The 20,544-nt window shown below is 46.8% G+C and overlaps 1 protein-coding gene across 6 annotated transcripts in view; it reads right to left on the reverse strand.

The window, feature by feature from the left end:
* Positions 1 to 14,866, reverse strand: part of LOC138754169 (phosphatidylinositide phosphatase SAC2-like) — a 47,360-nt gene extending 32,494 nt beyond the window's left edge. For 4 of the 6 annotated variants that reach the window (XM_069918046.1, XM_069918044.1, XM_069918042.1 and 1 more), the window contains exons 1-8: positions 14,759 to 14,866; positions 11,214 to 11,291; positions 9,111 to 9,247; positions 8,010 to 8,099; positions 6,033 to 6,197; positions 4,756 to 4,812; positions 1,179 to 1,365; positions 43 to 222 (exon numbers count right to left, since the gene is read on the reverse strand). In XM_069918046.1, coding sequence (XP_069774147.1) covers positions 43 to 222; positions 1,179 to 1,365; positions 4,756 to 4,812; positions 6,033 to 6,197; positions 8,010 to 8,099; positions 9,111 to 9,247; positions 11,214 to 11,291; positions 14,759 to 14,855 — 991 coding nt within the window. In that variant the 5' untranslated portion in view covers positions 14,856 to 14,866. The remainder of the gene's footprint in view (positions 1 to 42; positions 223 to 1,178; positions 1,366 to 4,755; positions 4,813 to 6,032; positions 6,198 to 8,009; positions 8,100 to 9,110; positions 9,248 to 11,213; positions 11,292 to 14,758) is intronic. The other 2 variants (XM_069918043.1, XM_069918045.1) reach the window with 2 other exon arrangements.
* Positions 14,867 to 20,544: the final 5,678 nt, after the last annotated feature.

The following is a 20,544-nucleotide window of genomic DNA, read 5'->3' on the forward strand; positions in this document are numbered from 1 at the left end:
GGCTGCAGTCAATAAAGAGATGTGAAGCTTGCAGACTCTTACTCTTGTGTAGCTTGGGGTGGGGTTTGTACCGATAGCCTTCCTGGCTCCAGAACAGAGGAACAGATCCTCGAACCTGGACAAAGGACATGATGTCATCTCCACTGAAGATCAGCTGCTCGGTCTCCACATAATTGGCCACGTTCCCGTTGCTATCAATGCCCCTGCATTTGTACCGCATCCCTGTGGACCAATCAGAAGGAAGAATCTCACTGGTGACTGAGCTCTGATGGTTGTGGTACCTGCAGCCAGAGGGAGACCATTATACGTCTTTGCATCCCAACACAGAATGCCGTTCCACAGGGAGAGGCTGGGGAAGAATGCTACATGCATATTCATGTTGACTCAGTAACAGAGAAAACACACAAAGCAAGGTCTGCTTCCACAGAGCCCCAATCAACCCAGTCAACTCTCACCTTTCCTCCTATCCGTGTCCAATTAACACCTTTTGCCTGTTGGTCTGGGCTCCTTCCCTTTCCTTTCTTTCCTTCTCCCCAGCCTTTAATTCAGGCATCTACCTGCTTTTTACTCACACCTTGAAGAAGGGTTCAGGCCTGAAACGTCAGTGATCCTATGGATGCTGCGAGACTGACTGAGTTCTTGCAGCATTTCTGAGTGTTTTTACTACAATCACAGCCTCTGCAGGTTTCCATGTTCCACACCAATTCTGTGGCTGTATCTCCCCATATTTGTTTAAGGCTGAACTCAGCTGGCAGCAACACCAGTAAAAAATGACCTGACAATGAAGACCAGGATACCCATAAGGCCTAGGACAAGGGAAAGAATTAAACCATTCAGCCCATCATTTCTCTCTGCCATTCTGCCATGGCTGATCTATTTTTCCTCTCAACTCCATTCTCCTGCCTTCTCCCCATAGCCTTTGACACCCTTACTAATCAAGAACCTATCAACCTCTACTTCAAATCTACCCAATGACAGTCTCCACAGCTGTCTATGGGAATGATTCCACAGATTCACCCCCTCTGGCTGAAAAAACATCCTCATCTCTGTTCTTAAGGGACAACCTTTATTCTGAGGCTGTTCCCTCTGGTCCTCAACTCTCCCACTACTGCAGACACCTGCTCCATGCCCAGTCCTTTCAATATTAGGTATGTAAACTAAAGCGAACTGCGGCCTACCTCCTCGGTGTCTGCTTCTCCGGGAGATGAGAACAAGCAGGAACTTTGACTCTGGCATCTCCTGGAGCTCCTTGTCCGTCCAACCGTTTGAGAATGTGGTCTCCTCCTTGCTGCAGCCGATGCAGATCTCCTGCACCTGCACAAAACCCTGAATGATGGGGATGATCCACTGATCTGACATCGCGCTCTGGAAGACATTCCAAACAGAGACATGTCATGGGTGGGAGAAGGAACATCTTTAAATTTAGACATACAGCTCAATAACAGGACCTTTCAACCCATGAGCCCAGGTTGAGCCAATTATACCCAATTGTCCTACAACCCTTGGTATGTTTTTGAATGGTGGGAGGAAACCGGAGCCCCCAGAGGAAACCCACGCAGACATGAAGAGAATGAACAAACTCCTTACAGACAGCACCAGATTCGAATCCTGGTCCTGGACACTAACAGCACTACACTAACTGCTATGCTAACCATGCCGCCTTCTGGGGAAAGGGAGGGAATTTAGGGGATGGCTGAGGAGAACAGGGGAATGGGGGTTGACTGGGATGAACAGGAGAATAGAAGGAGAGAGGGGAGAGGATGGATGAGGAAGGAAGTAGAGCAGTGGATTAGTTGAGAGAAATGGGCACATAAGGTTGGAAGGGAGAGTGCGTGAATTGACTTGTTGGGACGAAGATCACTGACCACCCAGGGTGTCATCACTGAGCAAGAACCTCCTTGGGAGAAGGCTCAGTTACCTTGAAGGTTCAGGGCAGCCTTGTAACTCCAGTGGTTCAGGTGCAATCCTGACATCTGGTACTGTCTGTATGTAGCTTGCCTGTTCCACCTGTGACCATGTGGAATCCTCACACCCCACCCCACACATCTCCAGGTCCTCCCATTTTGACCCATGCCCCAGAGGTGCTTCAGCCAATTGGCTGCTGCAAATTGTCCCTCAGGTGCAGGTGAGTGGCAGAATCTGACGTGAGGGAGACTCGATGGGAATGTAGGGAGATGAAAATGTAGGATCAGTGTAAAATGGAGACAGGATGTTAGGTAGGGACTTGGTTGCCCAAAGGTTCCCTACCAACCATGGTTCCCCTGCTGTAAGACCCATAGGAGGGGGATGGATAAGGGCGGCCACCAGCACTCTTTGCCCAGGGTGGCAATGGCCAACATCAGAGGACGATGTTTAAAGTGAGTGGAGAAAATTTTAGCAGAGATGTTGAGGTTGGTCTTTTACACAGAGTATTGGGTGTCTGGAATGCATTGCCGGGGTTGGTGGTGAACACTGGGGCAATAGGGATGTTTGAAAGATTCCTAAATAGGCACGTGGATCAAGCAAAACAAATGGTTATGGGCTTTTGGGAAGGAAGACATTGATGTGGAGTGGTCGATATAAACATCATTTCTCTGACTCCATGAGCTCAATCCCCTGTGACACAGCAGAGACTTTGAGCCGTCTGCTCCACCCAATGGTCCAACAGCTGCTCACCCTCATTGGTTCACCATGCCTGCTGGTTTCTACTTCAGACAACCATAGAACATTACAACTCAGAAAACAAGCCCTTTAGCCCATCTTTCTTCTTTGGCTTGGCTTCGCGGACGAAGATTTATGGAGGGGGTAAAAAGTCCACGTCAGCTGCAGGCTCGTTTGTGGCTGACAAGTCCGATGCGGGACAGGCAGACACGGTTGCAGCGGTTGCAGGGGAAATTTGGTTGGTTGGGGTTGGGTGTTGGGTTTTTCCTCCTTTGCCTTTTGTCAGTGAGGTGGGCTCTGCGGTCTTCTTCAAAGGAGGTTGCTGCCCGCCAAACTGTGAGGCGCCAAGATGCACGGTTTGAGGCGTTATCAGCCCACTGGCGGTGGTCAATGTGGCAGGCACCAAGAGATTTCTTTAGGCAGTCCTTGTACCTTTTCTTTGGTGCACCTCTGACACGGTGGCCAGTGGAGAGCTCGCCATATAACACGATCTTGGGAAGGCGATGGTCCTCCATTCTGGAGACGTGACCCATCCAGCGCAGCTGGATCTTCAGCAGCGTGGACTCGATGCTGTCGACCTCTGCCATCTCGAGTACTTCGACGTTAGGGATGAAAGCGCTCCAATGGATGTTGAGGATGGAGCGGAGACAACGCTGGTGGAAGCGTTCTAGGAGCCGTAGGTGGTGCCGGTAGAGGACCCATGATTCGGAGCCGAACAGGAGTGTGGGTATGACAACGGCTCTGTATACGCTTATCTTTGTGAGGTTTTTCAGTTGGTTGTTTTTCCAGACTCTTTTGTGTAGTCTTCCAAAGGCGCTATTTGCCTTGGCGAGTCTGTTGTCTATCTCATTGTCGATCCTTGCATCTGATGAAATGGTGCAGCTGAGATAGGTAAACTGGTTGACCGTTTTGAGTTTTGTGTGCCCGATGGAGATGTGGGGGGGCTGGTAGTCATGGTGGGGAGCTGGCTGATGGAGGACCTCAGTTTTCTTCAGGCTGACTTCCAGGCCAAACATTTTGGCAGTTTCCGCAAAGCAGGACGTCAAGCGCTGAAGAGCTGGCTCTGAATGGGCAACTAAAGCGGCATCGTCTGCAAAGAGTAGTTCACGGACAAGTTTCTCTTGTGTCTTGGTGTGAGCTTGCAGGCGCCTCAGATTGAAGAGACTGCCATCCGTGCGGTACCGGATGTAAACAGCGTCTTCATCTAATCTTTGCTGAACTGACATTCTGCCTAGTCCCACAGACCTGCTCCCAGAACATAGCCCTCCATACCCCTCCCATCCATGTACCTGTCCATATTTTCCTTTAATGTTGAAATTGAGCCCACATTCACCACCAGCTCATTCCACACTCCCCCCACTCTCTGTATGTGAAGAAGTTTCCTTTAATGCTCCCTTTAAATCTTTTTTGTTTTTCCTTTGTGTGAAGACATTGTTTTATGGTTTTATTATATTGTACATGTTGAATATTTATTGGTTTTGGAGGGGAGAGGGAAGGGGGGAAAAAAGGGGGAAAATGCCAGTGTATATTTAATGAGAAACGTTTGTACATATTTTGGTTGATATGGTTCACAGTGTGAAAAACAAAAAATTATTTAAAAAAATGTTCCCTTTAAACATTTCACCATCACCCTTAACCCATCATCGACCAGGCATTAGCACCATGCTGTGGGAGCTGCAGCTACTGGAATGTGCATCCTCCACAGGGCAGGTTAATGTCACAGGCTCCAAGCTGTTGTGCCCAACGCGGAGGGAACCTGGGGACTTGCCAAGTTTCAAAAATGCCCTCAGACCAACCAACCCAAAGGGGCCTTGGGCATTGAAGGCTCCCTGATTGGAGATTTGGATCTGGAGCTCAGGTTTACCCGATGGACTGAACCGGAGTGCATGCAGCTTCAGAGGCTGCGGGAGCGCAGGAGGCGAATCCACGGACACTCGGTGTCACTGAAGGGACCCTCCTTTACTTCCTCCTGTTGTTGGAGCGCTGGACAATGCTCATGGTGACTCTTTGCCTGCCTTTACCTCAGCCAGAGGTGGAAGTATATTATGTGTATTACATTCTTTGAACCAGGGAGGCAGAGAAGCCATAGAGAACAAAGGAAGTGACAATCCTTACCTTTTCTTCAAGCAAGTCTCGAATCATATACTTGTTCCAGAAAAATCTATCATCGATCTAAATAAAGAGGAAACATATTAAAATGTATATTTATACTTCTAGCACGGTGACAGGCCCTTCCAGCTATGAGCCAGTGATGACCAATTACACCCAACTGACCTACAACCCCCGTTAATTTTGAAGGGTGGGAGGAAACCGGAACACCCGGAGAAAACCCACACAGACACAGGGAGAACGTCCAAACTCCTGACAGACAGCGCTGGATTTGAACCCCGGTCGCTGCTGCTGTATTAGCATGGCGTCATCCACTAAGTTAACCGTGCTAATATTTTTTAGTGAAACATAAAACTGCAGACGCTGGAATCTTGAGGAGAAAATGAGCTGCTGGGAGGGACTCAGCAGGTCTGGCAGCATCTGTGGGTAGAAATGCTCGGGCAACGTTTTTATTGAAACCTGGTCTCATTGCATTCCCCTCACCCACCTGATGTTTGGACAGCTAACAACCAGACAATAACACCAACACTGCCTGTTGCAGATAAGGTTTCCATGGAAGGAGTTGCTCGGGCCTTCACCCTGTTCCACGGGCACTGAAACTGCTGATGAGTTATGGACATTTCAGGAACCTAAAAACCCACAATTCCCTTGGCTCACAAACATCCATCAGTTGGGGCAGCGCGGTTAGCTTAACGGTGAGCAGAACGCTACTACGGCACCAACAACCCAGGAACTAATCCGGTACTGTCTGTAAAGAGTGTGTTCGTTCTCCCCGTGTCTGCGAGGGTTTCCCCGGGTGCTCCAGTTTCCTTCAACATTCCAAAGATGTACAGGGTTATTACTGGTGTATTTGAACGGCGTGGGCTCGAGGGCAAGAATGGCCTGCGACTATCAGAAGTGTAGCCAGGTTCTAACGTCATGGGGAGCAAGCACCTAAAAAAGTGATTGAATGGTGGGCCGCACTGATTTTTCAGCCTTGTCGGAGCGGGGGTGGGGGGGGCGAAAGAAGTGTGGGGGGGGTGGTGGGGGTGTCGGACAGTGAGGGGGGTGAAATGGCACCATTTGAAAAATATACTCAGCCCTTAGCTACGTCACTGACCATGCAGTATCTCTGACTTAAATTAATTAACAATGGGCCAATTCCTTTTAAAGAGGAAATTCCAAATGCACCACCCCCCGAATGTAGGATTATTTGCTGACTCTGCTCTTGTCGGGAGTGAGGATTGTGGCTGGGCGAATGGGTAGGGCCATGAGAGAGCGAGAGACAGCCAGGAGCTACTGACCTGTGCCAATGAAGGTGGCCATACTTGGCCTTCGCCCCCCTGCTGTTGTCGCTGGGCAGTGTTCGTGATATCATAGGTCAGGCTGTAATAGAACGAGTTGGAGCCAGTGAACATTTTGACGAGCTCCGCCAGCAGCCGCTGCTCCAACTTCCTCTTGCTTCTGAACTGGAAGACAAGAAACTATGCGTCTTAGAACCATGGAACACTACAGCACAGAAAACAGGCCATTTGGCCCTTTTAGTCTATGACAAAACATTATTTTGCTAGTCCCACTGACCGGTCCCAGTCCATAACCCTCCAGAATTCTCCTATCCATGTATCTAATCAATTTATTCTTAAAATTTGAGTGAGCCCACATTTACACATCAGATGGCAGCTCGTTCCACACTCCCACCACCCTCTGAGTGAAGAAATTCCCTCTAATGTTCCCCTTTCACCCTAAAGCCATGTCCTCTTGTATTTATCTCTCCTAATCTACTCGGTCTATTCCCCTCATAATTTTGTTAACCTCTATCAAATTTCCCCTCATTCTTCTATGCTCCAAGGAATAAAGTCCTAACCTGTTTAATCTTTACCTGTAACTCAACTCCTGAAGACCCGGCAACGTCCTCATAAATCTCTGCATTTTTTCAGTCTTATTGATATCCTTCTTGTAGTTTGGCGACCAGAACTGCACACAATACAGCTCACCATAACATCCTGTACTCAATAGGCTTAGGAGTGACACTGAGGTCAGTCAGGTCATGATGGGGCAGCTGTGCCAAGGGACCTTTTTCATACCAATTGACCGGCTCCCCCGTAATGTTTTGAAGGATGGGAGAAAACTGGAGCCCTTGGAGGAAACCCATGCAGACATGGGGGACAATGTACAAACTCCTTTACAGACAGCGCCAGATTCCAATTCCAGTCCTGATCACTGGTGCTGTAACAGTGCCGCCCTAATTGAGGTACATAACATACTGAGGGGTATAGATAAGTCTTTTTTTCTGGCTGTGGGTGTTTAAAACTAAAGAGGATTGATTGAAGATGAAAGGTGAAAGGTTTGAAGGGTATCTGAGGGGTTCATTCTTCTCACAGAGGTTGATAGGTACTGGAGAGAGGTGCCAGAGGAAGTGCTGGACTGGTGCATGGATACAAACCAGAGGATATGGGTTCAGGGTGAAAGGGGAAAAATTTAGGGTGAACTTGTTCACACAGAGAGAGGTGGGAATGTGGAACGAACTGTCAGCTGAAGTGGTGAATGTGGGCTCAATTTTAGTTTTTAAGAAGAATCTGGACAGATACATGGATGAGAGAGCGATGGTCAGGGTGCAGGTCAGTGGGACTAGGGAGAATAATAGTTTGGCACAAAGTAGAAGGGCAGTAGTTTTCAAACTTTCCCTTTCCACTCACATCCCACCTTATGCCATAGTTGCTTTGTGATTAGCAAGGGATTGCTTAAGGTGGGATGTGAGTGGAAAGAAAGGTTTAAAAACCACTGTGGTATAGTTTAGAGGAACATGGGCCAAGAACAGGCAAACAAGATTAGCTCTCGTAGACAACTTGGCCAAGTAAGGCTAAAGTTTCTCTTTCCATGCTGTAAAACTCCATTGTCTCCATACAGCTCCCACAGGAATCAGGGCTCCACTCTCCTGCCCCTTCCTCCCTCACCATTGTGCAGAGGGCTCAGCCTGGGCTCAGATCATAGAATGGGGAATTTCTGGCTCAGTGAGATCAATACATGAACACAGAGACCCTCCAAATAGCACTTGGGAGAACAGGTAGGGCTGGGAAGTCAGGAATCTCCTTGCTTAGAATAAATTCCCCATTACCTGGACAGTCCCCTTTGTAACTGGGGCACCATTGCCAGGAGACCATGAGGCCCCAGTGCCAGGGAGTGTGGCAAAGCCTCGTGATAGTATTGGCAAGACCGTTCTTGCCCCAGGGATGGCACGCCGCGCTGGGAACAGAACCACGAGAGGTGAGGGGCACCATCACCTGCCATTTGGAAGAACCGTCCTCTGGGAACTTCCTCTGGAAGCCAGATTCAGTGGAGTCAGATGAAGACCTCTGGTGTGTCTTGCAAAACTGGATTAAAAAAAATAGTCACAAGGGTTTACACAGAAATGCTGGAGAAACTCAGTAAGTCCAGCAGTGCTTTGGGCTTGAGCCCTTCATCAAGGGATGAGCAAAATGTAGGAAGGCACCCAAACAAAATGGTGGGGGGAGGGGGAGGGGAGGAGCATGGTCCCACAGGCAGGAGGTAATAGGCAGATAAGGGATGGAGGGCAGTAAAAACACTGAAATGCTGGAGGAACTCAGCTGGTCTATTCAGCATCTACAGGAGACAAAGATATATCGCCAACATTTTGGGCCTGAGACCTTCTTCAAGGAATAATTAGAATAAGCCAGAAACAGGAAGTCTCAGAATTCAAACAATGGGGGAGGAATCCAGACCAACAAAAGGTGTTAATTGGTTATGATAAGGAACTAGGTAGAATTCATCATGTCTGTGAGAAAGGAGACAGGGAATGGAGAGACGACGGGGGAAGTTTAATGAAAGTCAGCTAAGTTGATATTAATGCCATCTGGGAGGGAGGGGACACAAGCAAATGGTGGGGGGGGGGGATGTCTCTGTGAATAGAAGGGGAAGGAGGTAGAGACCTGGAGGAAAGGAGACAGAGGGATGGGGAAGGGGGGAGAGAACGGGGAGTGGGCTAGCAGAAACCAGAGAGGTCCATGTTAATGCTGTCTTGGAGGGTGCCCAGATAGAATATTAAGTGTACCTCCCTCAATTTACAGGTGGCCTTGGTTTGGCAGCACGAGGACATGGACAAACACGTTGGCGCAGGAGCGGGGAGCAGAATTGAAATGGTTGGCTTCTGGGAAATCCCAGTCACTGGCGCAGACAGAGGGAAGGTGCTCACCAAAGCGATCTCCCAGTCTGCGTCCAGACTTTCCGATGTTCAGAAGGCCACAACAGGAGCACCGGATGCAGTAGATGACTCCCACTGATTCACAAGTGCAAAGGTGGTGGGACATGGGATGTGGCAGGGTTGTAAAAATCAGATATATGGGGAGAATACTCTGAACCTTTACCTCCAGCTTTAAGTCCTGTGGTTCAGCATCAGTCAATGGTATCACTGCCACCTTGGTGATTTTATACATCTCATGTTTCCCAGGGACTATGCCAACAAGGCCCTTTTGTTGGACAAGAATCAGGAAGCAATCTAAATCTGCAAAGATATCAATGAACAACCTCATAAGTACACTCCTCAGTTGTGTTTTCTCTGGCTTTACTCACCCTCTCATTCCTGCTGTCCACTCCCTGATGTGTAGGCCCACAACTTGCGATGGCCTCCCGCTGTGTGTAACATTTCCCTTCCCTGGTGCCCCTGCTTTCTCTTTCTTTAATGATACACTCAGTTCCAAAACTACTGGGTAGGCTGGTCGAGCAGCCTGTGAATGAGAACTGGGGAGCCTCTCCTCACTGGATTCAGTGTTCATTCAATGTGCATTGAGTTCCTCTTCCACCTTGCTCCTGTTGGCACCGATTGCTCCTCAGGCCCTGCTCCATTGGAACCTGCTGCACACCAAGGGGTAGCGTCGTTGGTTGGCGTAGTGGTCAGCGTTGTGTTCACACGGTTGGCATAGTGGTCAGTGCAACACTGTTACAGTGGGGGGTTTCAGTTAAATTGGGTTGGACCCAATTTCGGGTTTGAACCCTTCATCAAGGTATGGGAAAATGTTGGTAGGTGCCTGAACAAAATGGTTGGGGTTGGAGCATGGCAGGAGGTAATAGGTAGATAAGGGAGGGTAGACACAGTAGCAAACAGGGGGAGGGGGGGGATGGCTCTGTGAATGAAGGTGGAGAGCTGGAGGAAAGGAGACAGAGGGATGAGGAAGAGAGAGAGAACGGGGAGTGGGCTACAGAAATTGGAGGTCGATGCTAATGCCACCGGGTTGGAGAGGGCCCATACAGAAAATCAAGTGTTTACTCCTCCAACTTATGGGTGGTCTTGAACTAATGTGGTTCTTGATAACGTAGGAGGAACTGGACCAGAGGGCTTTTTGTTTTTATCAAAATAAGACTTTATTCACAATAGATTATTTACAAAAGGAAAGGGCACGTGGGCCGACAGGGCCTGTTACCATGCTGTATGTCTAAATTTAAATAAAGTTTCAGTGTCCGTGCTTCACCTGAGATCCAAAGCATTGGGCCCTTTTTTCTCTTGCTTTGAATCACTGCCTTTACCAACATCTAGACTAGTGGTTCTCAACCTTTTATCTTTTCACTCACATCCCATTTTAAGTAATCCCTATGCCAGCAGTGCTTTTGATTAGTGTGGGATTGCTTAAAGTGATATGTGAGTGGGCAGGGAAGGTTGAGAACCACTGCTCTAGACCCAATTGTTACTGAAATATTTTGCCTGAGAAAAATTGTCATTGGCCCATTTCCTTTGGAGTTCTGAAACCGTGCACATAACGAGTCAATTAGGTACGATTAAAATTGGTTTTCAAATGTTTTCTTTCCACCCACATACCACCTTAAGCAATCCCTTACTAATCACAGAGCACTATTCCATAGGGATTACTTAAAGTGGAATCTGGGTGGAAAGAAAAAGGTTGAGAACCACTGATTTAGACATATATACAGGATGGAAACAGGCCCTTCTGGCCCATAAGCCCATCCCACCAATTAACCTAGAACTCCCGTATGTTTTGGAAGGTGGGAGAAAACCAGAGCACCCAGGGAAAACCCACACAGACATGGAGAGAATGTACAAACTCGTTACAAACAACTCCGGATTCAACCCCAGTCCTGATAGATGGCGCTGTAACAGCACTGTGCCGACCCTTACGCTAACCATTTTAATCAGATAGCGCATGAACATCTCCAAACTTTCGTAAAAGTATGATATTCAGCCCATCACCAATGTATCCCACTTTCTCAATAGTTTGCCCTCTAGATTATACCACTCACTTACCCACCAGACATCATCTATGAAGGCCAATTAACCTACCAACCAGCACATCTTTGGGATGCGCAAGGAACAGCCTCAGTGCAGCCACAGTTTTGCAATCAGCCTTTTGCAGACATACAAGCAAACCACCATCTTTAGTGGAGATTTTGGCAACGATTACACGAGTGGGTATGCTTTGATTATATCTTCCCTGCCGTCGCAACAGACTCAGCCTTACTTGTATGAAACTGAAACTTCCCAACCACTCCTTCGACCAGGCCGAGACAGACAGCGCCGGACAGGTCCACTTCAGAAGCTGAAAGCACAAGAAAGGTCCTATAAGAATCTTGCTGCTTTTACTCAACATTGCTGCTCATTTCTCTTCAACCTCTGCAGTTGTATAACTTATGTGGTAGCAGTAAAATAGAAAAGTCTATAGACCCCATGGTTGAAGTAAAAACACAACGCTGGAGAAACTCAGCAGGTCAAACAGAGTACTTTATACAGCAAATATTCATAACCAACATTTCGGGCTTGAACCCTTCATCAAGGTATGGGAAAATGTTGGTAGGTGCCTGAACAAAATGGTTGGGGTTGGAGCATGGCAGGAGGTAATAGGTAGCTAAGGGAGGGCAGACACAGTAGCAAACAGGGGGAGGGGGGGATGGCTCTGTGAATGGAGAGGGAAGAGGTGGAGAGCTGGAGGAAAGGAGACAGAGGAATGAGGAAGAAAGGGAGAACGGGGAGTGGGCTACAGAAATTGGAGGTCGATGCTAATGCCACCAGGTTGGAGAGGGCCCATACAGAAAATCAAGTGTACTCCTCCAATTATGGTCTTGAACTAATGTGGTGCTTGATAAGGTAGGAGGAACTGGACCAGAGGACTTTTTGTTTTTATCAAAATAAGATTTTATTCACAATAAATTATTTACAAAAGGAAAACCATGCAGAGACTGCTCCCACCCTTGCCATCACTGCACATTGATATATTCAACCCTATTTATCCCCTTACCACCCCTGTGGCACGTTGTTTCTACCCCCCTCTGTTGTTTGAGGGGCTTCCCCTCAGTCTCATCCCCTCAGTGCCCGGTAATGGGAGGACTCTAGACTGTGGACCTTCCCCTCAGCGCCCTCGCGTTGGCTGCCCCAAGCCTCAGTGCATCTCTCAGCATGTACTCCTGAAGCCTGGAATGTGCCAGTCAACAGCATTCCTGCACCAACATCATGGTGTGCTAGAAGACCAACAGGTATTGGGCAGACCAAAGGGGACCTTTCACCGTTGATAGTCTTCTGTGTGTGTCCCTGAGAATAGCCCATGGATCACAGAGTCCTCTGTCATGCTGCTGCTGGGGATGAACCATGACAAGGAGCTTTCCATCCTTCACACACTCATAGCAAATCTGCATTCGGCAAAGAGGTGGGCGACTGTCTCCACTCCACCACAGTCATCTCAGGGACAATGTGTTGTGACCAATATTCCCATTGTACAGGAACGATCTGACTGAGAGGGCTCCTCTCACCTCCAGCCAGGCCAAGTCCTGGTGCTTGTTTGTCAGCTGGAGGAAATTACAAGGATGTCTGGTAATGGCGATGAGAAGAATGGGGCTCTAGAAGCTGTTGGGAATGTACTCGCTCACACACCTGTTTAGGCAGAGGGATATAAAAATGCTTGGATCTCTTCACTCATTGGACCAGTGCCAGAGGAAGCAGAGAAAATTGGACTGAAGGTGTTTGTCTGCATAGAGCTGCCCTGATGTTGAAAAATGTACACACAATCCTGGATACAAATGGTAATTGGGATGTCAATAAATAACAGCACGTTGAAAAGTGATTGCTCAGACTCTCCACTGTGTCCACAGTTTGAGGGTGAATTCAAACTTAAAGTAAACCAGAGATATTTCTCGCTCCCAGATAGGAATGATGACTTCCTTGTTCTCCCTTAGTTAAAACAGGAATGCGGAGAGAAAAAAAATGCAGATGACAAATCCCTGGAATTCTCTAACCTAGAGGGTTACAGAGGTTAGAATATCTGCTACCACAGCCACGTGCCCTACTTGTCGGTTAGCGCCACCCCCTTTCCATTGCTTTCTTGTCTCCTCTCCCTCTCGCTTGGTCTCTCTCTTCCCTTTCCCTCTCCTTTCAGAGCCAAATACGAACTCCTTCCCCATATCAATTCTCACCTGTCCTCTCATCAGATCCAATAACACCTTTGTTCTGTTGCTCTGCACTCCTCCCCCTGTCAATCTTCCCTTTTCATCTACTTTTTTAAATACAGGCCCTGCCCACTTGAGCTCATTCCTTGTTCCTTCGGGCTCAGGCCCGAAATGTCGGTAATATAGTAATATATCTGTGAGAGTGGCTGAGTTCCTTCAGCATCTCTTAGATCATCTAAGGTTTGTCAAGAAGCAGATATATTTTTGAAAGATCAGAGAATTCAGGTAAACTGGCACAGAATGGAGGCACCTTAGTTCAGCTAAGATAAGTTTGAATGGAGGGATAGGCTTGAGGGGTAGAGTGGCATTCTGCTGATCCTATTGAATTCATGGTTGTGGCTCAGATGGTACCGAATTGACTCTGAACCTCCCCAACCCTTGTACCTCGCTAGACCTCTGTTCACATAGGTCTCTGGGCAGCCAGGGGTAAAGTATTATGAAGCAGCGCCATGGTTCTGGAGACAATTAACGCAATCAATGTTAAACAGGAAAGTCTGCAGTCGCTGTGATTGTAGTGCAATACACAAAAGTACTGGAGAAACTTAGTGAGTTGCGGAGCGTCCATGGAAAGCACCGATTTGGGCCTGAACCCTTTGTCAAGGCATGAGCAAAAAGGTCAGGTGTGGGGAGGGGGGAGGGGGGGTTGGAGTTGAGAAGAAAGGGCAGGGGGATGAGAACAAATATTTCAGTTCCACACCAACATTAGAGGAACCACACCTCATAGTCCGTCTGGGCACCCTCCAGCCAGATGGCATTAGCATCGACTTCTCCAGTCTCGTTAGGCCCTTCTCTCTCCCTTTTTCTTCCTTCTTCCAGCTCCCCACCCCTTTCCCCTATCACTTCTGTTTTTTTTTCTCCTCTTCCCTCACACCCATGCCCACCCCTGTGCTCCTCCCCTTGGCCTTTCTTCCCTCTTCTTCTTCCCCACCTTTTTATTCAGGGAACCGCCCGCTTTTTGCTCGTACTTTGATGGGCTCAGGCCTGAAACGTGGGAAGGACCACAGTCTAGAGCCCTTCCATAACTGGGCATTGAAAGACTCAGACCAAGGGAAAACGCCTCAAAAAACAAGGGGAGATAACGACAAGGTGCCGCAGTGGTGCCAATATAGATGGAATGTACCAGTAATAATGTACAGTGATTGGAATGCATAGATATGACACGAAGGTGCGCAGAGACTTGAATGGGTCTTTTTTTGCAAATAATGTATTAAGAATAAAGTCTATTTTAGGGGGAAAACAACTGTTTATCTTTGGGTTAGGGTTGTTTTTGATAGATGCTGTGTGACCTGCTGAGTTTCTCCACCACTTTCGTCAATGCAAGGTTAATGGACAGGTAATTTACAGTGTGTTGGTCAGGCAGGCTGCAGTGGCTGGTTTCAGAGGGAAGGGGAGAGGAGGGATGGGGAGAGGTGTGGAATGGAGGAAGGGGAAAGGAGCGGAGTGGAAGAGGGTAAGGGTCGAAGGAGGGTAGGGGAGGAAGGAATGGGAAGAGGGGAGGGGAAGGAAATGAGAAGGGGGGAGAGGAGTGTGGACGTATTTGTGAGGGAGCCCGACTTTGCCCCGCACTGACCTGCCCTGATCTCCATGCTACCACTAGACCGGCTGCACGACAGGCAGCTGTGGGCTCCCCGCACTGTGTACTCGCTCTGAGACTGGAACAGCTCCATCCCCCGGCGGCCCCGGCCCCGGCCCCAACCCCCGCCGGCCGTTGGAACCAGTGCAGTGGCCGCGTTTCCAATGAAAACAGCTCCGCAGGACACATTCCAAACAGTCTGCCGGCGCTACCGCGGGTTCGGGACCCACCCCAGCCAGGAGTAGGTCACCCCCCCCCCGCCCCCCACACGCTTCTCCCTCCCAAAGAAAACAACCCCTCTGATCAGAGCAGACGTAGCATTGGAGCCAATGAGCACAGAAACAGGCCTTTCGGCCCAACTTGTCCATTCCGATCCAAACCAGTCCGAGGTCCTCACGTTCGGCCCATAATCCGAGTCTAAATGTTCCATTTGAACTTCAAATGCCTTTACAATAGTCCCAGCCTCCAGCATTTCATCGGGCAGCTTGTTCCATATACCCACCCCTCTGTGTGTGAAGTAGGTGTCCTTCATGACCCCCCCCCCTAGTAAATTGTTCCCCTCTCACCTTCAGTCTATGCCCCCTAGTTTTTGTTTCCCCGCCTATCTCCATGGGCCTATCAAAACAAATCCCATTTTCCACTTCCAATCCATCCTCAAGGGCTGACCCTTCTTGTGGATGAGGAGATCGTGTTTACACCTCAGATTACAAGGCGAAGATACAGCGTAGTGATTTATAGTGCAAGTGGTATCTGGAGTAGGACAAGGACTCTGGTGTAATTGGTATTCTTCAGTAACTAAAACGTTTAATTCATGGCAAGAGCTCACACCAGTGGTATTCTTCCGCATAATAGAATTTATTGTCATGAACAGCAGCATTACAGGTGTAAATATTGTTATAAATTGCATTTAAAAATAAACAAATTAGTGCAAAAGAAGAGAAAGTGTCTGTGGTTCATTGCCCGTTCAGAAAAGTGATGGCAGAGGGGAAGAAGCTGTCTTTGTGCCACTGGGTGTTCAACTTCAGGTTCCTGTACCTCCTTCCTGATGGTAGCGGAGTGAAGAGGGTATGGCCTGGGTGGTGGGAGTCCTTGAGGATGGCAGCTTCTTTCTTAAGACACCAGATGTGTTTGATGGAGTGGAGACTCATGCCCTTGTTGCAGGCTGAGTTAACAATCTTCTGGAGCTTTTCCTTGTCCTGTGCATTAGCACCTCTGTACCAGTGATGCAACCGGTCAGAATGATCTCCATGGAGCACCTATAGAAATTTCCAAGTCTTTGGTAACATTCCAAATCTCATTTAGAGAATGAGGACTGTCCCAGCATCCGTGTACAAGAAGGGTAGTCCTCAGACATCTAACTTTTCTCTCCAACAGACCACCTCAAGTATTCCTTTACTTATCACAGACCATCAGTGGGTGGGGGAAGAATGGTATCTTCAGGGTTTTTGCTTTGATGGAAAACATTGAGAAATTTTTGTTAAATTTAATAAAACCTTGTTTTATGTATGGTTTATTAAATCAGTAATATTTGTCTCCACCACATCACCGTGGACCACCCAATAAAAACTCTCAGACCATCAGTGGTCTGTAGACACCAGGCCGAGAAATACAGCCCTAGCTAAGTGTATTACAGAGCTGGAGCTGTGGATGGATTCACTGTGGAGCATCTGTGATGCAGAAGTGGTAGAGCAAACACATCATAAGTAAAACCTACCCAGCCAAGAAAGGTACTGCAGGAATTTCTTTTCCCAAAAACAATGGATAAGGCATCAGATTTAATAAATTATTAAGGTAAAAGGTAGTAGTGATCATGGCAAGATATTTTGGATGAGACATGAACTGGATGCCCCAACTGGTGAATGCAAAAGGTTTGTAGCAGACTTCAACAGAGATTTTATCTGAAGGCTGCAGTTTGCAAATTAAGTCAGGTGACTCAGGCAGTTGGAGATGAAAAGCTCAGATCAGCAGGAAGCCGATTGGGCAATAGCGATCAAGTGATCCAGGGAAATTGTGACACAGGGTGGTATTAATTCAGCAGTCTAGGGAGATGGTACTATTGACTGGAGTTCCACACAATACATGCAGCAGTAGGCAGGAGATTTACCACTAATTAGTTTTTATTTCTACAGGTTCTATGAGTGCACTACCCAGGGTCTTCTACCCTTAAACTGATTATCTGAATTATAACTTCACTATGGAGTGTTTCCAACATTACAGATAAAAAGCATTTAATCACTTTGTGATGGCCTAAAAGAAACTCCCCCGCACCCCCCCCCAAAAAAAACCAGAAATTTCACTCTTCATCCATCTCCCTCATATTTTGCTCCATTTTGCCCCAACATTGGCAGTCGTGGTCTCATCGCTAAAACTACTGCCCTATAATCCTTCCTTTGAAGCCTCTCTTCCTCTGGCTCATGTTAAACATCCCTGAAAGATCTTTTCATGCCCATAGCCCCACCCACAAATTTCTTCCTCAGGCTCAGCCTGGATCATCTTCCCATTATCCGCAGATCTTTCTCAGCAAAAAGAAATATGGTTACAGAACAGAATTAAGCACAAGCAGATGTTTATTGCACACATCAGAGCAAGCGAAGGAGTGGAAGACGACCACAGTTCAAGACTTGCACATCAGACCACACTGCGACAATCAGGTAAAGGAAAGAAACACACAGATCGCCAAATAACAAAGACCTTGGGGAACATCACAGAAGCACTACTGCTTTTAGATAAAAGATATATATTTTTTTCTCATCAAAAATTAATTTTTAGAAACATTTTCTCACCTCTTAAACAAGTGAGTCCCCACTACCTTTTATTTTTTAAATTCTGCAATTCATGATTAAAGAACTGGAAAATACCTGAGATTGCTACATCATAAAATCATAACGAAAAACCAAGGTGATGAAAGGACCCTTGTGGATATAACTGTATTCCAGAGCAGACAGTTAAACTCCAAGTCCGTAATGAGTCAATATCACTGCTTCTGCTCCATTTGAATGTCTGAGTGCACATACATTCATATCATTAGATTCATGCTTCTGTATACCAATCAAACTTGATTCTTCAAAGTGTTAACAAAATATAAAATGTTCCATCATGCATATAGAATATAGATATTTATATATAAAACTGCATATAGCCTGGTGCACTAGAACAACATATTTCACACTACCCCACAACTAATAACAACAATCACCCATATCCTATAGAACCGAACATTTATCACAAGCATATGTTCACGGGTCCTCAACTTTTGAACAGCATGGATTATAATCAAAAGGAACGTCTGCGACACAGGTTTACACAAGGGGATGGAAGCAGGGGCTAATGGATTAACATACAAAGAGATAGCTGCTAAAGCTAAATATACTCTGGACAAAACACTGGTGCTGAAGGCCACTACATTACAGCAGAGGGCAGATTAGGAGTCATCTGTTGTACAGAAAGCACGCATGCAAATACTGACTGGCCTTATGATTTCCCCATTCTGTTCATTTTTATTGGAGATGGATGGAAGTGTTGAAAAGAAGGAACCTGGTTCTAGAATATTCTACAGCAAACCAAGTCTCCATGCACCCCATGAGGCTTGCTAGAGCGAGGCTTTGAAATTGGTCTTCGATTCTCTACCACCACATCCTCTCCTCCACACCCCCCACACTCATCAGGGATTCCAATTTCATAAAGGAACATCATAATGGATCATTTGCCATCAAGCAAATGATCTTCAGTTGCTGAGATCTTAAACACACTCCTCACAAATCAACAGCTTGCATATCTGTATCCCTCATGACCATTAGATGGGCATGATAAAGAGCTGCAGTACTGTGAGGCAGGGATTGTGTGAAAGGCATTGCTTCATGAGGTAATCAGGCCTGCACCATTCACATCCCTGTACAGACAGCCGTCGTGTTTAATGCCTCTACAGATACAAGGGGGAAGCAGGAAGAACAGAGTCCTGGGCAGCGCGAGACTTTGTGGATCCAGTAAGGAGACAGACACTTGGGTAGCTTCCTCAAAAAAAAGGCATGAGATGGGGAGGATAATATAAAAACAGACAGGATTTCAGTATCTGGTTTGCTCCCCCAGATTGTCACACAAATAGACTTCTGGCACACTGGTGAGGCAAAAAAAACATAGCAAATACAGATACGACAAACCTGGCTGCATTTATACATCTATTGAATGTCTGCACTGTCCATGTGGCTTTGCAAGGGCAAGGAGGCTTTGCAATTCCAAAAAGAAGAAAACCAGAGCATTCCACAGGCAGTGGATTAATTCATAATCTCTCATTGCCAACATTACCATACACCTCTGGCCAGCAAAATTCTTCACACACCATGTGCCTGGATGCTAATCACACATTCAGCAAGGGGGAAAAAGGGTCCAATCCACCTCATCTGGGTGACAAATTCCCCGCATGGTGTCCGATTCCTCGATACACTCTTGCATCTGGTTGGACTGAGAAGCCCAAATAAACCAGAAGGGCAAAAGGAGAATACCATTAAAGGCTAATACTATGGGTCTTTTTTATCAAGAGGAAAACGATTCATTATGTAGGGTCTCGAAAACACCCAATAATACCAAGTGTGATCAGAATGGAGGAAAACACTAAAGTCTGCAGATGCAGAATTCTGGTTAACAGTGAGCCATGCTGTAGCCGAAGGTGGTTTGATGATAGCACGTCAAAGTGACATTCTTTGTATTCAATTGCTGACAAACGAAAACTATAGTGAATACCATCCAAGCTTCACGTGCACCTTCCATTCTTCCTCTGGCACTGGGTCACTTTCCTCAATCGCAGCGACTCATTAAAGTCTGCAGATGCAGAATTCTGGTTAACAGTGAGCCATGCTGTAGCCGAAGGTGGTTTGATGATAGCACGTCAAAGTGACATTCTTTGTATTCAATTGCTGACAAACGAAAACTATAGTGAATACCATCCAAGCTTCACGTGCACCTTGCATTCTTCCTCTGGCACTGGGTCACTTTCCTCAATCGCAGCGACTCATTAATTATTTAAGCCAGTACCAATTAACGAACGGGCACCCAACACAAAATACTGCTGCACAAATCAGCAAGTGGGGGAAAGAACAGGCAGATTACCGATTCAGGTTCCGGAACTGGTGGAGAATCTAAAGAACTGTGGCTCCCACAGTTAATGTGCCAACTTTATCCAGCGACTGAATCCCAATCCTCCTTGCTGAATCGCTTTCAGATTTACTAAACTTGCAGCAATGATCATTTTCCAATCTTCAGCTTCAATGTGATTGCAGTGGGTATTAGAAGCTTTCAGAATCAATTCACACTCTCTTTTAATACACAAATACATTCAGACTTCATTGCACTACTGTTTATCAGCAAAATATGGCTTGTGTTCAGTAATATCATTGCAAAAGCCTTCATAAAGGGCCATAACAATTTTAAAAAAACCCATCAAACCTCCAAGAACTAAGTGCACCCAAGAAAATAATTGGCTTTTAATGATCTGTTATGAGTCAATCACCCAGCACACTCCCAACCCTATTTTCACCAAATCATAGGTAAATAATATTTTAAATGACAAATGCAGTCTGAAGTTGATACAAAGATATTCAGATTCATCTTAAAGGGGAATTCATGAAACTGGTCATGTTTTCAACAATGCTCACCTGCTCACTACTAAACAGAAATTCTTGATTTGGAGAGTTCAATTATGGTTCATGTGAAGTACGCTAGGTTTGTTTCCAATGTACCTGTAAACCAAACAACCTAGTCTGCACAAGAGTGAGTCGCACACAGTGAGA

Source organism: Narcine bancroftii, chromosome 2, assembly GCF_036971445.1.
Source record: "Narcine bancroftii isolate sNarBan1 chromosome 2, sNarBan1.hap1, whole genome shotgun sequence".
NCBI lineage: Eukaryota > Metazoa > Chordata > Chondrichthyes > Torpediniformes > Narcinidae > Narcine > Narcine bancroftii.